The 22,831-nt window shown below is 31.8% G+C and overlaps 1 protein-coding gene and 1 non-coding gene across 2 annotated transcripts; one reads left to right on the forward strand and one right to left on the reverse strand.

The window, feature by feature from the left end:
- Positions 1 to 1,031: 1,031 nt before the first annotated feature.
- TRNAH-GUG (transfer RNA histidin (anticodon GUG)) lies at positions 1,032 to 1,103 on the reverse strand. The gene has a single exon. It is a non-coding gene; the product is annotated as a tRNA-His (tRNA).
- Positions 1,104 to 2,016: 913 nt separating this feature from the next.
- On the forward strand, positions 2,017 to 10,305 carry LOC129899765 (uncharacterized). Its single transcript, XM_055974785.1, has 2 exons — positions 2,017 to 2,396; positions 9,669 to 10,305. The coding sequence occupies exons 1-2, from the start codon at positions 2,087 to 2,089 to the stop codon at positions 10,181 to 10,183; spliced, it is 825 nt and encodes a 274-aa protein (XP_055830760.1). The 5' UTR covers positions 2,017 to 2,086; the 3' UTR covers positions 10,184 to 10,305.
- Positions 10,306 to 22,831: the final 12,526 nt, after the last annotated feature.

The raw sequence follows: 22,831 nt of genomic DNA on the forward strand, positions 1-22,831 counted from the left end.
TCTGAATATATCATAAAAGATAAAGTTCAATTACTAATTTATTGAAATAATATATTGAACAAATTTATTTAGCATTTTTAATTTTTTTTATCTATGTGATTGAAGCACATATAAAAATTGGCTAAAAATTTAATGATGTGTATATAAAAGGGAAACTTATATAAATATATAATATTAAGAAAATATTTACTATTTTTAGTAATAAAAAAAATTCACTGAACATTTATAATACATATTGCAGAGAATTATTTATAAAACATATATAATAAAAATTTTATAGATGGATAATACATTTATCACATACTTTAATAGACTTATAATACCTTATGTCAGTTTCTTACTACACAAACATAATATATATTTTAAAACACTTATAATACATTTATATTGTATGCATAATTCACTTTTAATACAAGTGTAGATTTATCATAGTATTGCTATGTATTGCTATAAATGGTAATAAATAAAAAAATATCGCTAAAATCAATAATTAATTTTTAAAAAGTATTCAATCAAGTAATTTTTCCTATATAAAATGCCAATTTTATTAAAAGATTGTATTCACGCCTTTGATTGGAAAGGAGAATAAACTTACTCTTTTTTTTTTTAAATACGTGTCTTTCAAAACTCATATATAGAAAATAATCACAAATATAGTAATTTTTAGCAAACGCCATTTTTCTCATTTTAGAAGTGTAAGTGATTTGTGTTTTTTTTTTTCAAAAAAAAATCATATATTTTATTATCTTGAATTTTTTAATTTAATTTTTATTCTTTTCCTTCAAAATTATCTTAAATTTACTTATGTAGATGAACATTTATTTGTGTAGAATTTCTATATATTACAGGTTTAAATATTTTTATCAAAAAATAGAAATTTATTGAGAATATAATTAAATAATAAAAATATAATTTCTCTAACAATTTAAATTTTTAGATTGGATGATAACATGATATCAGACCTATTTAGGTAACATGACACACAAAGAAATGAAGATGAAAATGTGGAGAACATAAAAATAATTTTGTATTGTGGCTGCTGGGATTCGAGCCCAGGTCTCCACGGCCACAACGTGGAATTCTCACCACTAAACTACAGCCACATTGATGAATCCTAGCGTGCAGTGAATTTATATATTGATTTGTAACAAAAGTTGGGAGTTGTAACTTTTATATCAAATTTGAAAGGAAAAACATTTTTAAATTATATTGTAATAAATTTAGTAATAAAAACATAAACTATACAATTTAAATTAATTTCTGAATTCTCTATGATGTGTACACAAATTTCATTCGATTTTTTCCTTTCTAAAACAAAAATTTATGAGTAAAAACTTTTTGGTAGATTTGTAATGTTACTCAAAATGGTATTTCAAATATACTAATGACCATACTAATATTAAAACTTAATTTCAAATATTAAAAATTATTTAATCTCAATGATTTTGTGTTTTTAGGGCCCTATAATAATGTCTTTCGTTTGTTGTTTGCGATTTTAGTTTTGAAATTGCTATTTGTTTTTTTTTTTTAGCTTGAACAGGAAATAATTGTCAGAATTAAAAATATCATTCTACTTGACTAATTAAACTTGGTTATACTCTTATCAAAATTTGATAATACCTCTAAACTTAGCAAAAATTTGAGAGTGTATTTTCTTCATATTACTAGATTGAAGATATATATAAATTCAATTGGATAAGTAAAAAAAATATTTTTAAGACGGTCACTAATTGAAAGATAAAATTAATAATTTGTGCGGATACTTCTGTCAAAAAATTTGATAAGTTCTATGACCAACCAACGATGTACGGCTTCTCTCACTGAAAAAGCACAATCCGCATACATCACAAAACAATCACTCTCTACCGTAGATCTCCATCTAATCAACGACTCATATACAGTTTCCGCCTCTCACGCGGATGACATTAATATCCGTCCGATCATCACTTTAAGCTCCAAACAGACCAACGGCCAGGATTTAACAACATCAGATATATATAACCACCAAAATCTAAAAGCCCCAATCATCAAGAACATTCCTTCTCAATTTCAAATTCAAAATCTCTAAAGTTTCTTTAGAAAAAAAATGTCAGGCAGAGGTAAAGGAGGCAAAGGATTGGGCAAAGGAGGAGCCAAGAGGCACAGGAAAGTGTTAAGGGACAATATTCAGGGAATTACGAAGCCAGCAATTCGTAGACTTGCTCGTAGAGGTGGTGTGAAGCGTATTTCCGGATTGATTTACGAAGAGACTCGTGGGGTTCTTAAGATCTTTTTGGAGAATGTGATTCGTGATGCTGTGACTTACACAGAGCATGCTAGGAGAAAGACCGTTACTGCTATGGATGTTGTTTATGCGCTTAAGAGGCAAGGAAGAACTCTTTATGGATTTGGGGGTTAGGGTTTCTGAAATTGAGCTTGATGGTGTAATTTTCTGTTACATGTTTCAAGGAATAGAAATTTGTTTTAGTCATTGTTTCTAATTCTCTTCGTCATCTACACTCTTTGCAGTTCAATTCCCTTTTTTAATTTCTTGAAACCTGAGCTAATTTTAAGCTTTTTCAGATCAGGATATTTCATCATATGAAGGATTGTTTGAACAGTACTTGTTTTGCTTTTTTAGCAAGTTGGCTTAAATTTCATTATATTAGATTTGTTGTTGAGTTTAATACTTATGTCAATTGATTCGTTGACACAATGTTGAATTAAGTGGAAAAAAAATGAACAATGTTTGAGAAAATAAGCTGACAACGACAAGGTCTCAAATGTAAGATCTTCTCTGAATATTAAACGCACTGTTAATATTTCGTTAAATTAAAAAGGAAAAATTATTTATATGGTAAAATCTCAATAAAATAATAATCTCGTTAAATAAATATTTTTTTTTAATTTAAACTTGGTTCAGTTATATTAAATTAATATTTTCGCTAAATCTATTAGATAATAATTAAAAATAAAATATTAAAGGTTTAGAAAAAATATAAAAAAATAATTATTAGAATATATCAAAAAATTTTATATATTTAATCAGTCAATAATATTAAACCAATAGCTATTTTTTTAAAAAATATGATTTTATAGTTGATTTTTTTCCACCAAAATTAAAATTAATCTCATCTTTAATTTTTTGAAGAGTGAGATATAATTTTCAGAATATTTTGTTCGTGTTATACTAAATAGTTTGATAATATAGTCATTGCTTGAAATGCCTCTTTTGACGATACAAGTGGACAATACTACTATTATCTTATTCAGAATCATTCTCATCATCATTATTTATTACAAATTGAATAATCTCTTCTTTTGTAGGTGATTTTATAACTGTATCATTCTTATTAGGATAGTTCAAAAGATGTTCAACATCTATCATATTTCTGTAGGCTAAATTAGAGATGATATCATTTAATTTTTTGATACCTTCATCTAATTCATCAACTTGTGGTTCGAAAACATTGTTTTCTTCTGATCGAATTTTGCAATGCTGAAAACAAATTGTATCAAAATTCCAAGCCAAGTTAGCAAAATTAATAGCATTCAAAATATTGTTTTTTTTAATATTTGGTGCTTCAATCTCAAGGCCTTGTAGGATGCTGAAATAAAGACGACGACGATAATGAGCTTTGAATGCTCGAATAATTCAACATCACATGCTTGAATTTTAAACGTTGTGTTGGGAGGTAAGAAAAAACAACTCTACATTTCTTAGGCCTTTAACTATCTTTGGATGAGCTAGGCAGTTGTCTGCTATTAATAAAATCTTGCTGTCATTCATTCTCTTATCGAACTAACCAACATATTCTTGAAAAAGCAAGCCAGTCATTTGTAATGACCCTTAAGGTCATTTTTGGAAATTTTATAAAACGATCATTTTATTCCTTCCTTTAGTTGCCTTAAGTCATTTTCGATTGGTACCGGGTGTTGATTTTTAGAAAATTCTATGAAAAATTAAGTCTTTGAAAATTTTGAATTTCATAAGCTTTAAGTATTAAAAAGTGGTATTTGAGGTCAATCGGAGCTATAGATCTCGGAATGAAATTCCGTCGATTCCAGCAATTTTGAAATGAAATTGGGTTAGGAGACTTTACAGAATCTGTTTTGGAGTTGTAACGAAGTTTTGAGGCCTTAAGTTGAGAAATTGAGGAATTTTAAGCTAAGATTTGACTTTGGTCAACTTTTGGAGTTTCAATGCTCGGAATGGAATTCCGAGAACTTCGTTGGATTTGGGAGATGGTTTTTGGTCTAGAAGAAGTGTTGGTTGAGATTTTAGAGGTTCCGAGTCCGTTTTGATATTTTGAAGGCCTAAGTTGGTTTTGTTGCGATTTTTTGAGTTTTGGGTCAACGAGATCTCGAATTTAAATTATGATGGTTCCATCAGTTCCGGAATGACCAAATTAGGTTGGTAGCACTATTGGAATGACTATCGAGGAAATCGTCATGTTGAGGAGTTCACTTGAGAGATTGAGGCTGATATGCGTGGAAGATATCCGCATTTGTTCGTCAAGTTAGGTATCCATTTCTACCCTTGCTCTTCTTTTGATCGTTCGGGGACGAACGATGGGTAAATTGATATCTATTGTAACAACCCGTAAATTTTTAATAGGTATTTAGACTATTCCATAACTATAATTATTGAGTTGAGGGGTGAATTTGAATAACTAATTAAATTAATGAATTAAAATGATAATTTAATTAATACCCTATTCCACTTATCCAATATTTATTGAAATAAAATAGAATAGGGTAGTAAATAGTATAAGTTATATTCCCTACTCCCAGAAGGGCATTAGGCGACACAAGGATAACATCCAGTGCTTGAGGTAATGGCTAAACCCTTCATTCTTGTCCTGCATATTAATTGCCAGGATATATATAATATGTTAGTATATTTTTTGGTCAATTTAGTGCTGGGTGAAAGGATTTAGGAATTGAAAATTTTGTCTACACGTGGGTCTATTATTTTATGGGTTAAGTTGCTATCTATATTGGGTAATATGGCATTCTGCCTTTGGAATATTAGGTTGATAAAGTAGAATGTTAATTAGAATACAGGAAAAGAAAGGAACAGTGACATATGTTAACCAAATGGGTAGATTGTATATTAAAATTTTAGTCACTGGATTGTCACTGTGTTTTCGTATTCGTCCACTTTTTTTTATATAGATTTTGCTTATAAGTATCACGTTATAATTCATATTTTAATATATTGAGACATGTAATTAAATATTAGGTGTATTGTGTTAGATGAAAATCATTAGGGTTATGATATTGAAGGAATTGGGCTTAACCCTAAGCTTGAATTTTAAGGAATTGATTACAGAGTTGGGTGAATTGTTGGGTCTAGGTAAAACATAAAAATAATATTGGTGTCTATGAAATAGTTTACTTATAAATATTATATATTTGATAGATTGAAAATGACATGAGGCATTGAAGAAAGGAAGGACCTTGGTGGATTAGTTTGCTTTACTTCGGTTGAGGTAGGTTATGATTTTTATTCTGTATAATAGATAGACTTTTAATAGTGATTGATAGTCATTGGGTAATACGTGAAGTTTACTATGCATTTAATTGTTGTAGTTTGGATGCTTGATATGTTGTTGTGATTGGTCTGAAATCCCGAGGCCATGAAATCCATAATCTTGAACTTGCCCTATCAAAAATGGTGTCTTGAATAAAGAAGGCTTGATGAAATATTGTTAATGAAGTGGAATGTAATCATGAAGAATGATAAATTAATTATGTTTGGATCGGGTGTCACATTCTGACATGGTATATTTGGATCAGATGTCACATTCCGACACGGTATATTTGGATCGGGTGTCACGTTCCGACATGATATATTTGGATCGGATGTCACGTTCCGACACGGTAATATTAAAGGAAAATCAATTAAAATGACTTAATACTACCCAATCTCCAAAGACTCATTTTTCAAAGAAGTGTGATGTGGAGGCTTGAGTCCTCATGTGTGATCTTGATATTGTTGACTGGTTATGTAATTATTTATTGGTTGCCACCTATTAAGTGCTATGGTTGATTTTCCGCTATTATCTATTGCATATTGATTCCTATTTTGAGTCGATCAATGATACTTACTCAGTACATGTTGCCCTGTACTGACCCCTACGTGTATCTTTCTTTGTTTAATTTTGTGGAGTGCAGCGAGTCTTCCATCGGCTTCGACTCGACCTCAGCTCTAGTCAGTCTCAAGACCATCAGATTTCAGGGTGAGCTATCCTTCTAGCTCGTGATGGATTCTCTCGATTATGGCATGTTGTCTTTAGTTTTCGGACACATTTTGTTATTTATTTATTCTAATGTTTGATAATTTCAAACTTAGTTTTAGAATTTAGATGTCCTTCATGTGATGACTTTCAGATTTTGGGGAACGTCAAGTAATATATTTTAGTGGCTTTTGTTATTTTTGACTTTAATAAAATTGAGTTTCCGCATTATCGTCGCGATTTATAAGTTGAATCGTTAATGTAAGTTGGGGTTTGTATCGTTGGTTCTCCCACCTAGGAGATTAAGTGTGGGTGCCACTCACGGCCCATTTTGGATCGTGACAAAAACTTCCTCTGACATGTTCACTTTCTCTTGTATATGAAGAAACCACTCATACAAAACTTTCTCTAAATCAGGGTATTTTGCCAGTTTATGCCTCTTGACGTCGCTATTTTTTATCTCATTTGATAAATACTCTGCCGATCTTTTGAGAGTGTGCGATATTGTTGATTGATTAATAGTCAAATCAGAATTTTGTTTCACCATACTTGCAATTTTTTTTGGCTAATAATTGGATTTTCTTTCTTATGCTCACATATTGCGTTTCTTATTTTATTGGTTAAAAATGATTTTTGTACGCCTTTCAAATGATGAGAAGATATTATACTTGGATTATGATTTTTAAACATCTAGCTTTTTCCTTTTATAGTTAACATAAAATCTCTTCATATTCTATATACATGAATTCAATTAAAAACGTTAAACTTCACTAAACTCGTTTAACTTTCTTAGATTTAAATAATAAATATGCAAAGACTACACTTTTTAGTTTTCTAAATTTAAACTTTTGAAATTCTTAATTCAATTTTTTTATGACACATACTGCAAAATACTCTCTAAAATAATAAATATTTATTTATCGATAAATGAATATTTTTTTTCCGATCCCAAACATATACATTTATAGAGATTGTACTGTACATATTTTTTTTTATATTCTCTAAATTTAGATATATTATTTTAAACGATGTATCGATTAGGATTTTTTTTAGGTCATGTATTCTGACTCCACCGAATTTAAAAAGTTTTTATAATTTTTAAAAAATAAAAATATAATATAATTAATTTTTAACACTATCAAATTTATATAATCTCGAAAATATTGTGGGCTCTTAGAACCTAAAATGCTCCCAAAACTTAATTTTTAGATTCATCTCGAATCTATATATCCTTATTACATTGTTTTGGCATAAATTTGCCCTTTATAATACTTTTCTAGGAAGTTAAAAATTGTAAAAATGATATTTTTTTTATCTCAATCTATATGACTTTTTAAATTTAATTCAGAAAAGAATGATATATTTCTAAATTTAATAATAATTAAATTGTAAAAATGAAACTACTTAATAAAGTAATTTATAACCATACAAACAAATGTAAATTCAGATTTTCAAAAATACAGGTGCATCATTCTTTTAAAGATAAGATCTAAAATTTTATAAAGACAATAACTTAGCAAGGAAAGCATAAAAAATTACATTATCATAAAAGTTCTCATTAGTTTAAATTATACTCGACGAGACTTCATATTTTGAAAACTATCTATTATAGCTTTATTACTTACGGTTATAAATATCTTACGTTCTATCTTACAAATTAAATGACCATTCAAAAATTCTTCACCAATGCTATTACATAGATCATTTTGATGAACTTCACTGAAGAGAATGTTCTTTCCACACTTGCAATAGCAATAGACAAAAATTAACGTCAACTTTACAAGTAAATAAATAAGAGTTCAAATTTTGTTTTTGCCATCATAGCAAGATCCTTATTCCCCTTCAGTTAAGAAATTTTCTATCACACTATCGAGCATAGACAATATAATTATCAAGCTGATAACTGAGATTTTTAAGTTGGTTAATCACCAAAATCATTTTTGTAATATTCGGCCATCTTTATTATTCCGCTACAAATGAATCAATTGGATTCAAACTAGGTATACTAGGGCTGCATATCAGGCGGTTCGGTTCAATTTTGAAATTTATCGGTTTGACTTATCGATTATCGATTTATAGACATGTTAAATTGTTATAGAACCATTAAGATATTAGCTTATCGGTTATCAGTTATTGATCATTATCAATTCGATTATCAATTTAACCGTTAAGATTTGATACAAAAAAAATTGAAAATCACTTAAAAATAAGGTGATAACCAAATGTATTATGCACATGAGTTGATAAATTGTGTCTTACTCAAAGCAAATGTAAAACATTGTATAATAACTAAAAATTTGAGACAACAAGAAATAAAAGAATAAAAACTAAACCTAAGTGAAGGACTTTACATATCGAATGGTAATAAATATAAATTATTATGCCACTATCGGGTTATCGATTAACCCGTTAAAAAAAAACCTTACACTGTTAAGAACCGATAATAAAAAAAATTAAAATCATTAACGAAATCGCTAAACCAATAACCTATTATCGATAAACCAATAATTTTTTTCGATTTGACTTATCGGTTTGGATTTGATTTTGAATAGCCTTAAGCTATACCAAGGAGTAAGTCACTAGTCACAACATCAAGACAATTAATATTGTTAAAATATATTATTGTATTAAAAACATATTAGTTATATATTCACCACTTGTATAAAAACATGTCTATAATATGTATAATATATTGAAGTCAAAATGTATTACAATTGTCGTTTATTTATTTCTTTTATTAATGAAAAAATTATAATATACAATTTTCCTATAATTTTCATACACTTAACTTTAATAAAAATTTTGAAAAAAACAATCTTTATTTTTTCATATCTTCAAAGAAAAAAAATGTTAGTATTTACCAAGCATATTTAAGCATTCTAATATAAGCTTCAAAATATTTTCAATTGTTTATAATAATATTCAATCCAGAATAAAATTTTAAATAAGGATAATTGAATTTTAAAGAGAGAGATATAAGAAAAGAGAAGAAGGAGAGAGAGAGATTAATATATTCCTTTAGTTATTATTAATATATTCTTTAAAAAATATACAAGTGATATATCGAGTTTAATTAAATAATTACGGATTTTCGCAATTCAAATCTTAATCATAAATCTACCCCTGCACACATATATATGACTTGCTTTCAAATACAAATTTTAAAAATCTTTTTTTTTTCTTAAATTATATGTTAAATCAAATTAGCTCGAGACAAAAAATAGAATATTTTACTTGTAATATTTTTCAAATAATAATTACCATTTTAATGTTTACAATAATTCAATTGTTGCCAAAACAAATTAGAAAGGCTTAGGAATAAGAAATGACTAATAATCTTGACCAAGCCAACAAAGTACTTACCTCCTTTCTCTCACCAAAAAAACACAATCCGCACACTATCACAAAACACTCATTCCCCACCATAGATCTCCATTACATCAACAGCTCATATAGACTCTCCGCCTCTCACGCGGATCGACTCTCACATCCGTCCGATCATTCACCTTCATCTCCAACACACCAACGGCCATGATTTAAACCCCCAAACAAACCATCAGCTATATATAACTACCAAGCCTCACACCCCTTTCATCAAATACCAAATCAAGAACATTTCTTCTCGAATTCTCCAAAATTTCTTCTTAAAAATGTCAGGCAGAGGTAAAGGAGGCAAAGGATTAGGCAAAGGAGGAGCCAAGAGGCACAGGAAGGTATTGAGGGACAATATTCAGGGAATTACGAAGCCAGCTATTCGTAGACTCGCTCGTAGAGGTGGTGTGAAGCGTATTTCCGGATTGATTTACGAAGAGACTCGTGGGGTTCTTAAGATCTTTTTGGAGAATGTGATTCGTGATGCTGTGACTTACACAGAGCATGCTAGGAGAAAGACTGTTACTGCTATGGATGTTGTTTATGCGCTGAAGAGGCAAGGAAGGACCCTTTACGGATTTGGGGGTTAGGGTTTGTAGATTTTTATTTTTTTCGTTTGCCTGTTCCGTTTTAGGATTGTTAGTTTTATTTTGAGCTTGATGGTGTAATTCTCTGTTACTAATTCAAGGAAAAGAAATTTGCTTTGTCTTCATTTCTGATTCTCTTTGCCATTCAATTTCCTATTATTATTATTATTTTCTTGTTGAAAGTTAGCTAATTATCAGTTGGGTTTGTTAATTTAATTGAAAATTGAAATTTAAATTGTGGATGCTTCATAATAAGAAAGATAGTTTGTCAAAAAAAAAAAAGAGCTCTATCAAATCTATTCAGTTTTTTCCTGTATGTATTGTGATTGCTGGTAAAGGATGGCTGATTTATGTTTATAACTAGTAAATTCATCAGCTAATTTTGTCATTGATACTCTTCTGCTGCTTTATGTATATAACTAGTTTTTGTCATAAACAGGGACTAATCCACCAAGTTCTTAAAAATAGTACTATATTCTTCTGCTCTTTTATGATTCATCTTGTAGGCTTGAATTTGGTAATTTCTTTAGGGCTTACTTTCTGATTTAGTTCTGTTCCATTCTCTTCATGAAGATCCAGGCAAGTGTCTTGGATGAAATATACATTTACCCTTAATCCAGTATTTTAGTTTGCCTTGGGGACCATGTTTTCATATATTTGCTTCTCGCCAGATTTTGGCCTACAATGGTTCTGGGACACCCAAAAGATACAAATTTAACATACTTTTAGCGTGCAACTTACCAATCAAACCAACTTTATATTCTTTTTGGGCTGGCTACATATGCCCATTTGGCCCGTTTCTTTTAGACAATGTGAAAACTTAGGGATGGTTTGGTAGAGTATATAAAAATAATATTAAATAATGTATATTAGTAGTATTTGCATTAATTTTATGTTTTATTTGGGTCTGGATGTATTAAAAATAACATGTATAGCATAATTTTTAAAAAATATACGAGGATTTATTTATAAGGATATCTTTCACAAATAGGGTGAAAAAGATGTAAAAAATTTTTAAGAGACAATTGAATCTTTAATGCTAATGTATGCAGTAAATTCATTTGCATTATTAATATCATGGATGTCTATGTAGTATTAATACATTCTTCAATACATAATAAAAAGTACAACTACTACAATAATAATTTATACATAGGTTGAAAAAGTGTACCAAATAAGATACTTACAAAGCTAATGCATACATTATTTTTTCCATACATTCTACCATACGACTCCTAAAGAGGTCGTATGGTAACTGGGTTGAGCCTAAGTTATATAGGTATTAAATTCTTTATAACTAATACCAATTACACTCTTCTAAATAGAAAAAATTACGTAATGAGGCAAGCATATGGTATGTATTTACTATACACTATTATAATTTGGAATAATTATCAATTACTACTACTGCTTTATAAATATAGCTATGCTAATGTCCTCCTCTCTCTCCTCTTCCTCTCTATCTCTCTGCAATATAAATACAAATGATAACAACTAATGATACAAATGGTAACACAAATACATATGATAACACATGAATATCATACACAAGACAACAAATGAATACAAATGCACATGAATACAATTACAATTTGTTATGAATTATAACAACAATACAATTGTATTTGTTGATACAAATTGTACTCGTTAATATACCTGATATAATTGATTTGCATCAACAAATTGAATAAGATAGTCTTTGATACAATTGTATTATTGATACAAATCAATTATATCAATTGTATTCATGATACAATTATTGATCAGATATACAGTTATCAATCAAATTTACAAATCAATTATCTCTGTCAGATCTCGCTTGCCTCTCTCCTTCTTATAACATATATCTATTAATCGTAATTAAGCAAATTACAGCTAAGATAGTCTTTGATACAATTGTATTATTGATACAAATCAATTATATCAATTGTATTCATGATACAATTATTGATAAGATATATAATTATCAATCAAATTTACAAATCAATTATCTCTGTCAGATCTCGCTTGCCTCTCTCTTTCTGATAACATATAGCTATGAATCGTAATTAAGCCAATTACAACTAAGAAGTCTGACTATATTTTTATTATTAATTATTTTTTATTTTTTTATTAAATATTAATCAAATCATAGATTTATCCATTTTCACTTGATTAATTTACGATCGATCCATATTCAACTTAATCCACCCATTTACCACCCTAGCTAAAAGCAGGGAGAGTTTGAACTTCCAATGATTCAGTATAGCAAGCCCAAAAAGATATAAAATGAATAAATAAATAAATAAAAAGAAATGAAAAATATGATTACAAATGTCCACTGGACCAACGTTTTCAATGTTATAAAGTAAATTAACTTAGCAAAATAAGGTGAGAATAAGAGAAAGAGAGAGGAGCAGAAGAATTGAAAAAGCCTTGTGTCTCTATGTTTTTCATTTCATTGCAAAATGACCAATTTATAACCATAAGATAAGAGAACAAATGGGCAACTTGCAGTGGGCCCCGCGTAAAGAAAAAATAATTCAAGTGGACAACCACTTGCATCGCTTGTTCTTTAATACTCCCCCTTGGATGTCCACGTGAAATGTGCCTTATTAAAAATTTTACAATAAATAATATACATAGTTATCATGAACACCCATAGATGTTGTACTTCGTTAAAACTTTATTAAGAAAAACCCGATGGAAAAAAATCTAATGAAGAAAAAATAGTTCACAACTCCTGATAATACGCTTTGAGTGTTGCCTCATTAAAACCTTACCAGGAAAAACCTAGGGGGACAAAACCTTGGTTAAGAAAAAAAGAATACATCGCGTATTTTACTTCCTCTGATAAAAACTTTATTTGATATTTTGGAGACGACGTATTCCAATTTTGTATCTCATTTTCTCAAATGTTGAAGTCGGCAATGCCTTGTTAAATATATCTACTAAATTGTCACTTGAACAAACTTGTTGGACATCTATTTCACCCTTCTTTTGAAGATCATGACTAAAAAAGAATTTTGGTGAAATATGTTTTGTTCTGTCTCCTTTGATGTATCCTCCCTTCAGTTGAGATATACATGCAGTTTTGTCTTCATACAATATTATTGGAACGTGTCTTTTCAAAGAAAGGCCACATATTTCTTGAATGTGTTGAGTTATTGATCTTAACCAAATGCATTCTCGACTTGCTTCATGGATGACTATTATTTTTGCATGATTTGAGGAAGTGGCAACCATAGTTTGCTTTGTTGAACGCCATGATATAGTTGTACCACCACATGTAAATAAATAGCCTATATGTGATCAACCTTTATGGGGATCAGATAAATACCCCGCATCTGCGTAACCAATCAATTGTGATATGGATTCATTTGAGTAAAGCAATCCTATATCAATGGTCCCTTGGAGGTATCTGAATATATGCTTAATTCCATTCTAGTGTCTTCATGTTGGAGAAGAACTAAATCTTGATAACAAGCTTACAGAGAAAGCTATATCTGGTATAGAATTGTTGGCAAGATACATTAATGCACCAATTGCACTAAGATATGATATTTCAGCACCAATAAGCTCTTCATCATTTTCATGAGGTCAAAACGGATCTGTATTAATATCAAGAGATCTCACAACTATTGGGGTACTCAATGAATGTGCTTTATCCATTTAAACCTCTTTAAAATATTTTCAGTATATGTTGACTGATGTACAAATATCCCATTGTAAAATGTTCAATTTGTAGACCAAGACAAAATTTTATCTTTCCGAGTTCTTTCATTTCAAACTCCTTTTTCAAATATTTTACCGCCTTTGAAAGTTCTTCTAGAGTTCCAATAATATTCAAATCATCCACATATACTGTTATTATGACAAATTCAGATCTAGACCTTTTCATAAAGACACAAGGGCAAATTGGATCATTTTTATATCTTTCTTTTAGCAAATATTCGCTAAGACGATTGTACCACATGCGCCCTGATTATTTCAACCCGTATAAGGATTTCTGAAGCTTTATTGAGCAAGTTTCTCGAGAATCCTTGTATGCTTCAGGCAATTTGAACCCTTAGGGAATTTTCATAAAAATGTCGTGGTCCAATGAGCTATATAAATAGGCAGTGACCACGCCCATTAGGTGTATTTCAAGCTTTTCATGAACTGCTAAATTCATTAGATACCTGAAGGTAATTGCATCCACCACAGGGCAATATATTTTCATATAGTCAATGCCAGACCTTTGCGAAAAACCTTGGGCTACAAGTCGTGCTTTATATCTTACGACTTCACCTTTTTCATTTCGTTTACGTACAAAAACCCATTTGTACCCTACTGGCTTGACACCTTCAGGTGTTCAGATTATTGATCCAAAAACTTTATGTTTTTCAAGTGAAGTTAACTCTGCTTGAATTGCATTCTTCTATTTTGGCCAATCATTTCTCTGTCTACATTCATCGACAGATTTTGGTTCAAGATTCTTATCTTGGTGCATTATTTCAATGGAAACATTATAAGCAAAAATATTATCGACCACAATATCATTTCGGTTCAACTATTTTTTTATCGAAACATAACTTATTGAGATTTCTTCATTCTCATTATTTTCAGGTACTTGAACCTCCTCGATGGTATCACCATTTGTTGTGTCTCTGAGCTCTTCTTGAGCAATTGCCCCCAAATTATGATTATCTTGATTATTTACTCTTTCCTTTTTCGAGAATTTTTATCTTTGGAACCAATTGGTATTTCACGTTTTAAGCATGGACTAGACTCATTTGCCTGAACAAGTTTTCCTACTGGGACATCAACTCGAACTTGAGCATTAGCAGCTGGGATATGCGATTTAGTAACCTGTGGAAGGTTAGTAAATGCATTCAGCAATTGATTTCCAATATTCTGCAAATAAATCATCTTTTGAACTTCTTACTCACATTGATTTGTTCGAGGATATAAATGAGACAATGATAATGAATTCCAATCTATCTCATTTTCCAATTGCTTATGTTCTTCCCCTAATATTGGGTATACTGATTCATTAAAATGACAATCAACGAATCTTGCCGTAAATAAATCTCCAGTCATAGGTTCCAAATATTTTATAATAGAAGGAGATTCATACCCAACATATATTCCCAACCTTCTTTGGGGATTCATTTTTGTGTGGGCGGTGGAGCAATTGAGATATATACCACACACCCAAATATTCTAAGATGGAATATATTTGGCTTTCTTCCAAAAGGCAACTGTAATGGAGAAAATTCATAAAAAATTATAGGCCTTATGCGCACAAGTGCTGCTGCATGTAAAATAACACGCCCCCATACCGAAAGAGGAAGTTTTGTCCTCATTAGCAATGGTCTAGCTATCAATTGGAGGCGTTTAATCAATGATTCTGCTAGACTATTTTGAGTATGAACATGAGCGACTGCATGCTCAACTTTTATTCCAACCGACATACAATAATCATTAAATGATTGAGATGTAAATTCACCAACATTATCAATATGAATTGTCTTTATTGTATAATCTGGAAATTGTGCTCTTAACCTTATAATTTGAGCTAACAATCTCGCAAAAGTCATGTTGCGAGTTGATAATAAACACACATGTGACCATCTTGTAGATGCATCTGTCAATACCATATAATATTTAAATGGTCCACATAAAGGGTGAATTGGCTCATATATATCACCCTGTATACGTTTCAAAAACGCAGGGGATTCAATCCCAACCTTAGTTGCTGATGGTTTAATAATCAGTTTTCCTTGAAAACAAGCAATATAAGAGAATTTCTTAGATTGAAGAATTTTCTGATTCTTCAAAGTGTGTCAATGTGAATTCTTAATAATTTTGCGCATCATGTTATAACTGGAATGACCCAACTGGTCATGCCAAATGATAAAATTATTAGAATCAGTAAATTTTTGTTTACCATGGCATGTGATTCGTACCAATATTTGTATGGTACAATCTAGAAGAAAGAGCAGGATATTTTTCGTGCACAATTTTCTTCTCTGTATTCACTATAGTAATATAAATATATTCAACCTTTCCTTCATTCACAGTTTCAATATGATAGCCATTTTGACGAATAATCTTGAAACTTAGCAAGTTTCTTTGAGAGTTACTATAATACAATGCATTATCATTTACCAATATTGTTCCTCCAGGTAGTAATAAGGCGCTCTTCCAGAGTCTTCAATCAATTTTGTACTATCGAATATTGTATTGACATAGGCTTTTTCATAATCAAATGACAGAGATATTTCTTTTCTTTTAATATCGTATGAGTTGTGGCACTATCCAAAAGACACATATCTCCATTACTCATTTTGAATTCAATTGAAGACTGAAAAATTTATTTATCTTCATAAAATAAAAATACATTATAAGAGATAAAATAAGTAACAATATTGCTAGAAAAATACAAGTCATTTTTTCTTCTTTTTTTTTTAAATAGATAAACGTAAAAATATGATAATCAAAAGTACATAAAAATGACAACATATTGTAAATCATATAATGAAATTAAACATCAATTATAATTCCTAAAAAAATCTTCAACCTCCAAACGAGTAATATCATTGAGGTCATTAAAATCGTCATCCTTCAAAGGCAGATTTGCTTCAATATTATCATTATGCGAAGGTCTTACCTCAACATTATTTTCAAATGCCAAGTGTGACTCTATCCGAGCATTAGAAGAAGAGGCACCACCTCTATTTGCCTTTCTTTTGAAGAAATTTTGATAAAGCCTTACAAAATGCTCAAATGTCCGACATTCATTTTTCTAGTGGCCTTTCATGCCACAACGATGATAGCTACTTCTTGAAGGGCCACTTTGAGAACTCATATTGTTCTCCCTTTTATGTTGACCACCATCACAATGATTATTATATCGTCTTCTGCCATTGCTACGTCCACACACATTATTGTGGCCTTAATTTTTATTTTGTCTTCTTTCAGTCTGGCCATATGCTTCTACCATATTTGCTTTCGGTGGGACGTGCTTCATGATTTTTCATTAAAAGAGCATTATGTTGCTCAGCCACAAGAAGACATGAGATCAATTCAAAGTATTTTTGAAAATCTTTTTCATGGTATTGCTGCTGTAATATCAAATTAGAAGCATGAAAAGTAGTTAGTGTCTTTTTCAACATGCCCTCTGTCACGACCCAACCCCATAGGCCGTGACTAGTGTCCGAGTTGGGCACCCAAACGTACCCTAATCCTAAATTAGCCTTTTTAACCGAATAAACATATATAGTGATTAGTAGAAATTGCTAAATATATCATAAAAGTAGATATAGGCACGAGGGTTGATACACCGTCACAAAACATACAAAACCCAAACTATATATACAAAACCCACAACATAACTCTGTCTACAGACCTCTACAGATGATAGCATAGCCATATGACGGGACAAGGCCCCGTCGTACCCCTGACCAACATATTCAAATATACAGAGATAAAGTCAGTACCAAAATACAAGCTCCGAACAAGGGAGCACTGTCAATAACACAGCAGATGTCCTAAACCGGCGGATCAGCAAATCAAACTTTGGTACCTGCGGGCATGTAACGCAGCCCCCGAAGAAAGGGGGTCAGTACGAAAAATGTACCGAATATGTAAAGCATGAACTGTACTAGATAAAATCATAATCTGAATAGTATGTACAGAATACAAAATAAATGTTCCGTATTTCAATATGCTTATCATAATCTCAAATCATATATGCAAAAACATATGCCATATTCGGCCCCATTATGGGACTCGGTGAACAAAATATGGTCGCCCTCCCATCGTCAGCGCCACGGCACAACATAACACCAGAGTAGAAAATATCTCCGTAACAAATCATATCATATCAGATGGCCATATCAAATCATATCAAAATCATATCAGATCATATCATATCGGATCATATCATATCCCAAACATAGGTGTACATGGCACAACATAACTCCGTGGCATAACATACACCACCCCATGTACATGTCATACCTGCCCCCTCACGTCGGGACACGATGAACAATGCAGAGAAATACGCACGAAAATATATCTTGGCCCAGGCTCAGTGGAAGAGTGGTTACAGTATACACGAGTAGAGTAGTGAGAAACTAAATGCAATTTAAAATTTAAAATATTTATACAAACTCGATAGCATGATTTTGATAACAGGTCATATATAAAAGAACTTGAATACTAATAATAGCGTAAATCTTTCCAACATCAAGATAGTCTATGTCAAAATAGTTTCTAGAATCGTCTCCATATTTCAAAATATATTACGGAACTTAACGGAATAATTAGTCGTATAATATTCGGAAGAGTAGCAAAAATTTCTCTCAAATACTATCTAACATAAGCCAAACGGAATAACAAAGAAAAATTCAGAATAGTGGGACCCACCTCGGTCAAATGAGGTGGCGTATACAAATTAGGTGCGTTAAACTTCATAACGTCATTTATAAGAGTTTTAAGATAGTCGGAATTTATTTGTGCTAAATCTAGAAGTTTAGACAATTTTTCCAAAAATATTCATAAATGCCTAATTCAATTCTACTGAATAGAAAAGGGGATATTTTGAGCGTCGATTCCGAAGAATAGAGTGATCCCCGAGGCTCGTATCCACTCCTATAACATCTAGGACATGCCAAGTGAAGAAAAGGTAAAGCTTTACATACCTTATTGACTTTTTACGGTTGTCCAACTTCAGTTTCCGTTTTCATCAAAATCTACAATTGGTCACATTTACCAATTACTATTCATAAGACTTTAAGAATTCAATTTTTCCAATAATTGTCTACAAAAATTTCGGCAGCATCTCCCCTATATATATGACAACTCCGAGATTACAACTCGGCCACAATATCAACAACCAAGCCAACAACAACACCAATACCATCAATAATCAATTTAAACACACTATAACATAAATTGGTTTATTTCCAACTAGTGCAACAACTTTCAACCAAACTTTGCATTTCCAAGTAAATATGAATATTTCATGTCCATAATTAATTTTAACTCATTCCAACATAGGTGAAAAATATTTCAAGTAAGCTATCCAATTTTCATCAATTTCATATTTCACTCAAAAATTTCATAAATCCAACAAAATATTATAATTCATTTTCTTCTTTCAACTTCATACTCAAATTCATTTCCTTCTTTCAACTTCATAATCAACAACAACAATCCATACTTGAACAACTTTACTTCCATAATATTATAAAATCATACTAAAAATACATAATTCCCTACAATCCATTTTAATACCAACTTAAACCATTTAAGCTTTCCTTTTGTTCCAAGAATCACAACAATAATTATCAAGCTATACAACCTTAATTTTTCCCATCTCATCACCTAATCCATATTTCCAACTTCAATTAATTTCATCCAACTTCCATTTTCAGCATCAAATATTTATCATACTACTGTTCAAATACTACACCAAAAATACTACACAAAAATACTACACAAAAATACTACACAAAAATTGAGTAAATCTTACTCATATAAGAACATGTATACATGACACCATATTACCATACAAACTTTCATATTTCCTTAAATTCTACACACCCCTACTTACTACAACATCAACAAACTTCATAACACAAAGAAATTGGATTAATTCTTATCTTTTCCTTCTAACTTCATCACTTAACCAAAACTTCAAATCAACCAAACAAGCCTTCTATCTTCCAAAATAAGTTTACCATGTTATAAAGAACCCTTGATATAGTAGAAATACTAAGAGAAAGTAATTTTTGGGATGAAATTTCAAGAAGTTATGTTTTCCTTGCCTTGGCCGAACTCTCTCTTATTTTTCCTTAGTGTTTTTGGCTTCTCTATCTTCTTCCAATTCTCTTGAACATTCTAGGAGTTGGAAGATATAAGACCCCTAGGTGAAATTATCATTTTGCCCCTCACCTTTTCTAATATTCCCAAGTTGAAATTCCAATTTTGTCCTTAGCCTTTTATAGTATTTCCACATGTGAAATTCCAATTTTGTCCTTAACCTTTTATGGTATTTCCACATGTGAAATTCCAATTTTACCCTTTAACTTTTCCAATATTTCCACATCCTAATTTATTCATAAAATTTTTGTATCAAGAAAAAATCAAATATAATCTTTCCCTAGACTTGTTACCATTATCCCCAAAATGTCCTAATGTGGAAAAATACGGGTTATATGTCACGACCCAATTTCGTAGGTCATGATTACACCTACTATAACCCTCTAGTAGGTAAGCCAACCCATCAACCCGGAACTTCAAGTAATGTGTTTGAAGGCAAAAACTATATAAGAGTATTGAATTATAAAAGTAAACAGAATGAATAAGCGGAAGTAAACCAAAACATGTTTTAAACAACTAAAGATCCCTCCCAGAACCTGGAAGTCACAAGTACAAAGCTGCTATAAAATAAAAGACGAGTACAAGTCTCGAAAGTGGACCGGACATATATATACAACAACTGGCTAGTCTCAAAAGGCAAAAGACGGGCCATCCATTATGAAGGAGACAGAAGTGATCCAAAAACGCCAAGTTATCACCCTAGTCTCCGAATCTGACTGCAACAAGCTCGATCTATTCGTGACAGTAGCTGGTGCTCGGTCCTGCATCACGAAAGTAGATGCAGAGTGTAGTATGAGTACCAAAACAACAGGTACCCAGTAGGCATCATAGACCGACTGAGCAGAAAAGGTGAAAACAATATGAAAAAGAGGAATAAGCCTAAATAGGAATCAACATAAGCATCTAAAGTGAAAAGAGTACTATCTACGAGAGCTACAGCTAACTATACCCAACTGGGCCCCCATAAGCCCAGTCGGGACACTCGTACGCAAGTTAAATAAAAACCCGAACGAACCCCCATAAGTTCGCCGAGTACACAGAATAGCTATAACTACCAAGGCTAGGAACCAAGAATCTGTGATGTCAGGAACCGAAGTACTGTATCACTTCCAAAACCCAGAATCTCCAAGAGTCAATCGATATAGGGGTGACTTAGGGGTCGAGGCCGGGACTGGGACCCAGATGCTCGCCCGAATATTCAAAGTGGCCAAGGCCGGGACTGGGTACCCGGATGCTTGCCATAATACATAAGTGCGGGACTGGGTACCCGGATGCTCGCCGTAATACATCGGTGCGGTCGAGGCCGGGACTGTGTACCCGGATGCTCGCCGTAATACATCGGTATGATCGAGGCCAGGACTGGATACCCGGATGCTCGTCATACTAGCAAGTCGGTGGAGGCCGGGACTGAGTACCCGGATGCTCCCCGATAATTCAGAACGGAGGCCGGGACTGGGTACCCGGATGCTCATAGATAATTTATCCCATGGTTTCGAATATATCCTTTCCAACTAATCAACAACAGTATCGAGAATTTTCTCCCCAATGTGTCAACTGATATGCCGCCAAAACTTGAACTGGAGCCGAAGCCAAACGATCATGAATTCTAGTATTGCCAACGCATCTAAAAAGTTATGACTATATCGAGTTATGGGTGGGAGTGTTATTAAGAGCAAGGGTATTGCCTAGCTAAGGCCAACTACTAGGCACTAGCCCGCTACACCATTCTACAGGGATCTAAGTCCACCGGAGCGACGCCGGGCATATAAAGCAAGTTTACATCCTATACTAAGGCCAACATACTCCACAGTATCAAGAACATGCTCATTCAACTCTCCTTATAATACTAACAAATAACGATAAGATACACATGCTTCTAAATACCTGAAAAACCTGATAACAAGCCTAAAGCATGATTTCTAACACCTATACTAAGGCCAACATACTCCACATTATCAACAACATGCTCATTCAACTCTCCTTATAATACTAACAAATAACGACAAGATACATCTGCTTCTAAATATCCGAAAAAACCGATAACAAGCCTAAAACATGATTTCTAACACCTATACTAAGGCCAACATACTCCACAGTATCAACAACATGCTCATTCAACTCTCCTTATAATACTAACAAATAACGACAAGATACACATGATTCTAAATATCTGAAAACCCAATAATAAGCCTAAAGCATGATTTCTAACACCTAAGATATACAATCAAACTACCCAACCCAAATTCCAACTATTTCAACATGCTTTCACACATTCCAGCTCAATCTAAAGAATGATAAACCGTAGCCTACCTGTAGGCTAAACATGCGAGCTTCAAATCACTGTGCTGGAGTTTTTTTTCTTTCGAACGACCTCATAACGCTGCCAAACTGTCAAAAATAGAACCACAACGTCGATACGGTCGTTTAGACACTAATTTCATAATTTTTGGAAATGGACCAATTTTTGGGTCGAAAACAGGAATTGTGGGGCCCACATACGAAATTCCGGATTTGACCCCTAAAACAGGTTCTAAACGTCACTCCAAGCTCACAAATCAGATTTATAACACAATTCGGGGTGAGAAATTACGCAAGACGATCAAACAACCAAAACTCATAAATTCGGACTAAAGGACTAAAAATGGCAGCATCAAAATCAGTAAATTCTGGAAATACGAGACTCTTTCAACCCAAACAAATTGCACTATGATGATCCTTGCGAAAAACCCCACAATCTAGCCTCAAGAATCACTCAAAACGGAGTTATATTGACCAAGATACACTCTTTCAAAATTCAAT

The sequence above is a fragment of the Solanum dulcamara genome, chromosome 8 (assembly GCF_947179165.1).
Source record: "Solanum dulcamara chromosome 8, daSolDulc1.2, whole genome shotgun sequence".
Classification (NCBI taxonomy): Eukaryota; Viridiplantae; Streptophyta; class Magnoliopsida; order Solanales; family Solanaceae; genus Solanum; species Solanum dulcamara.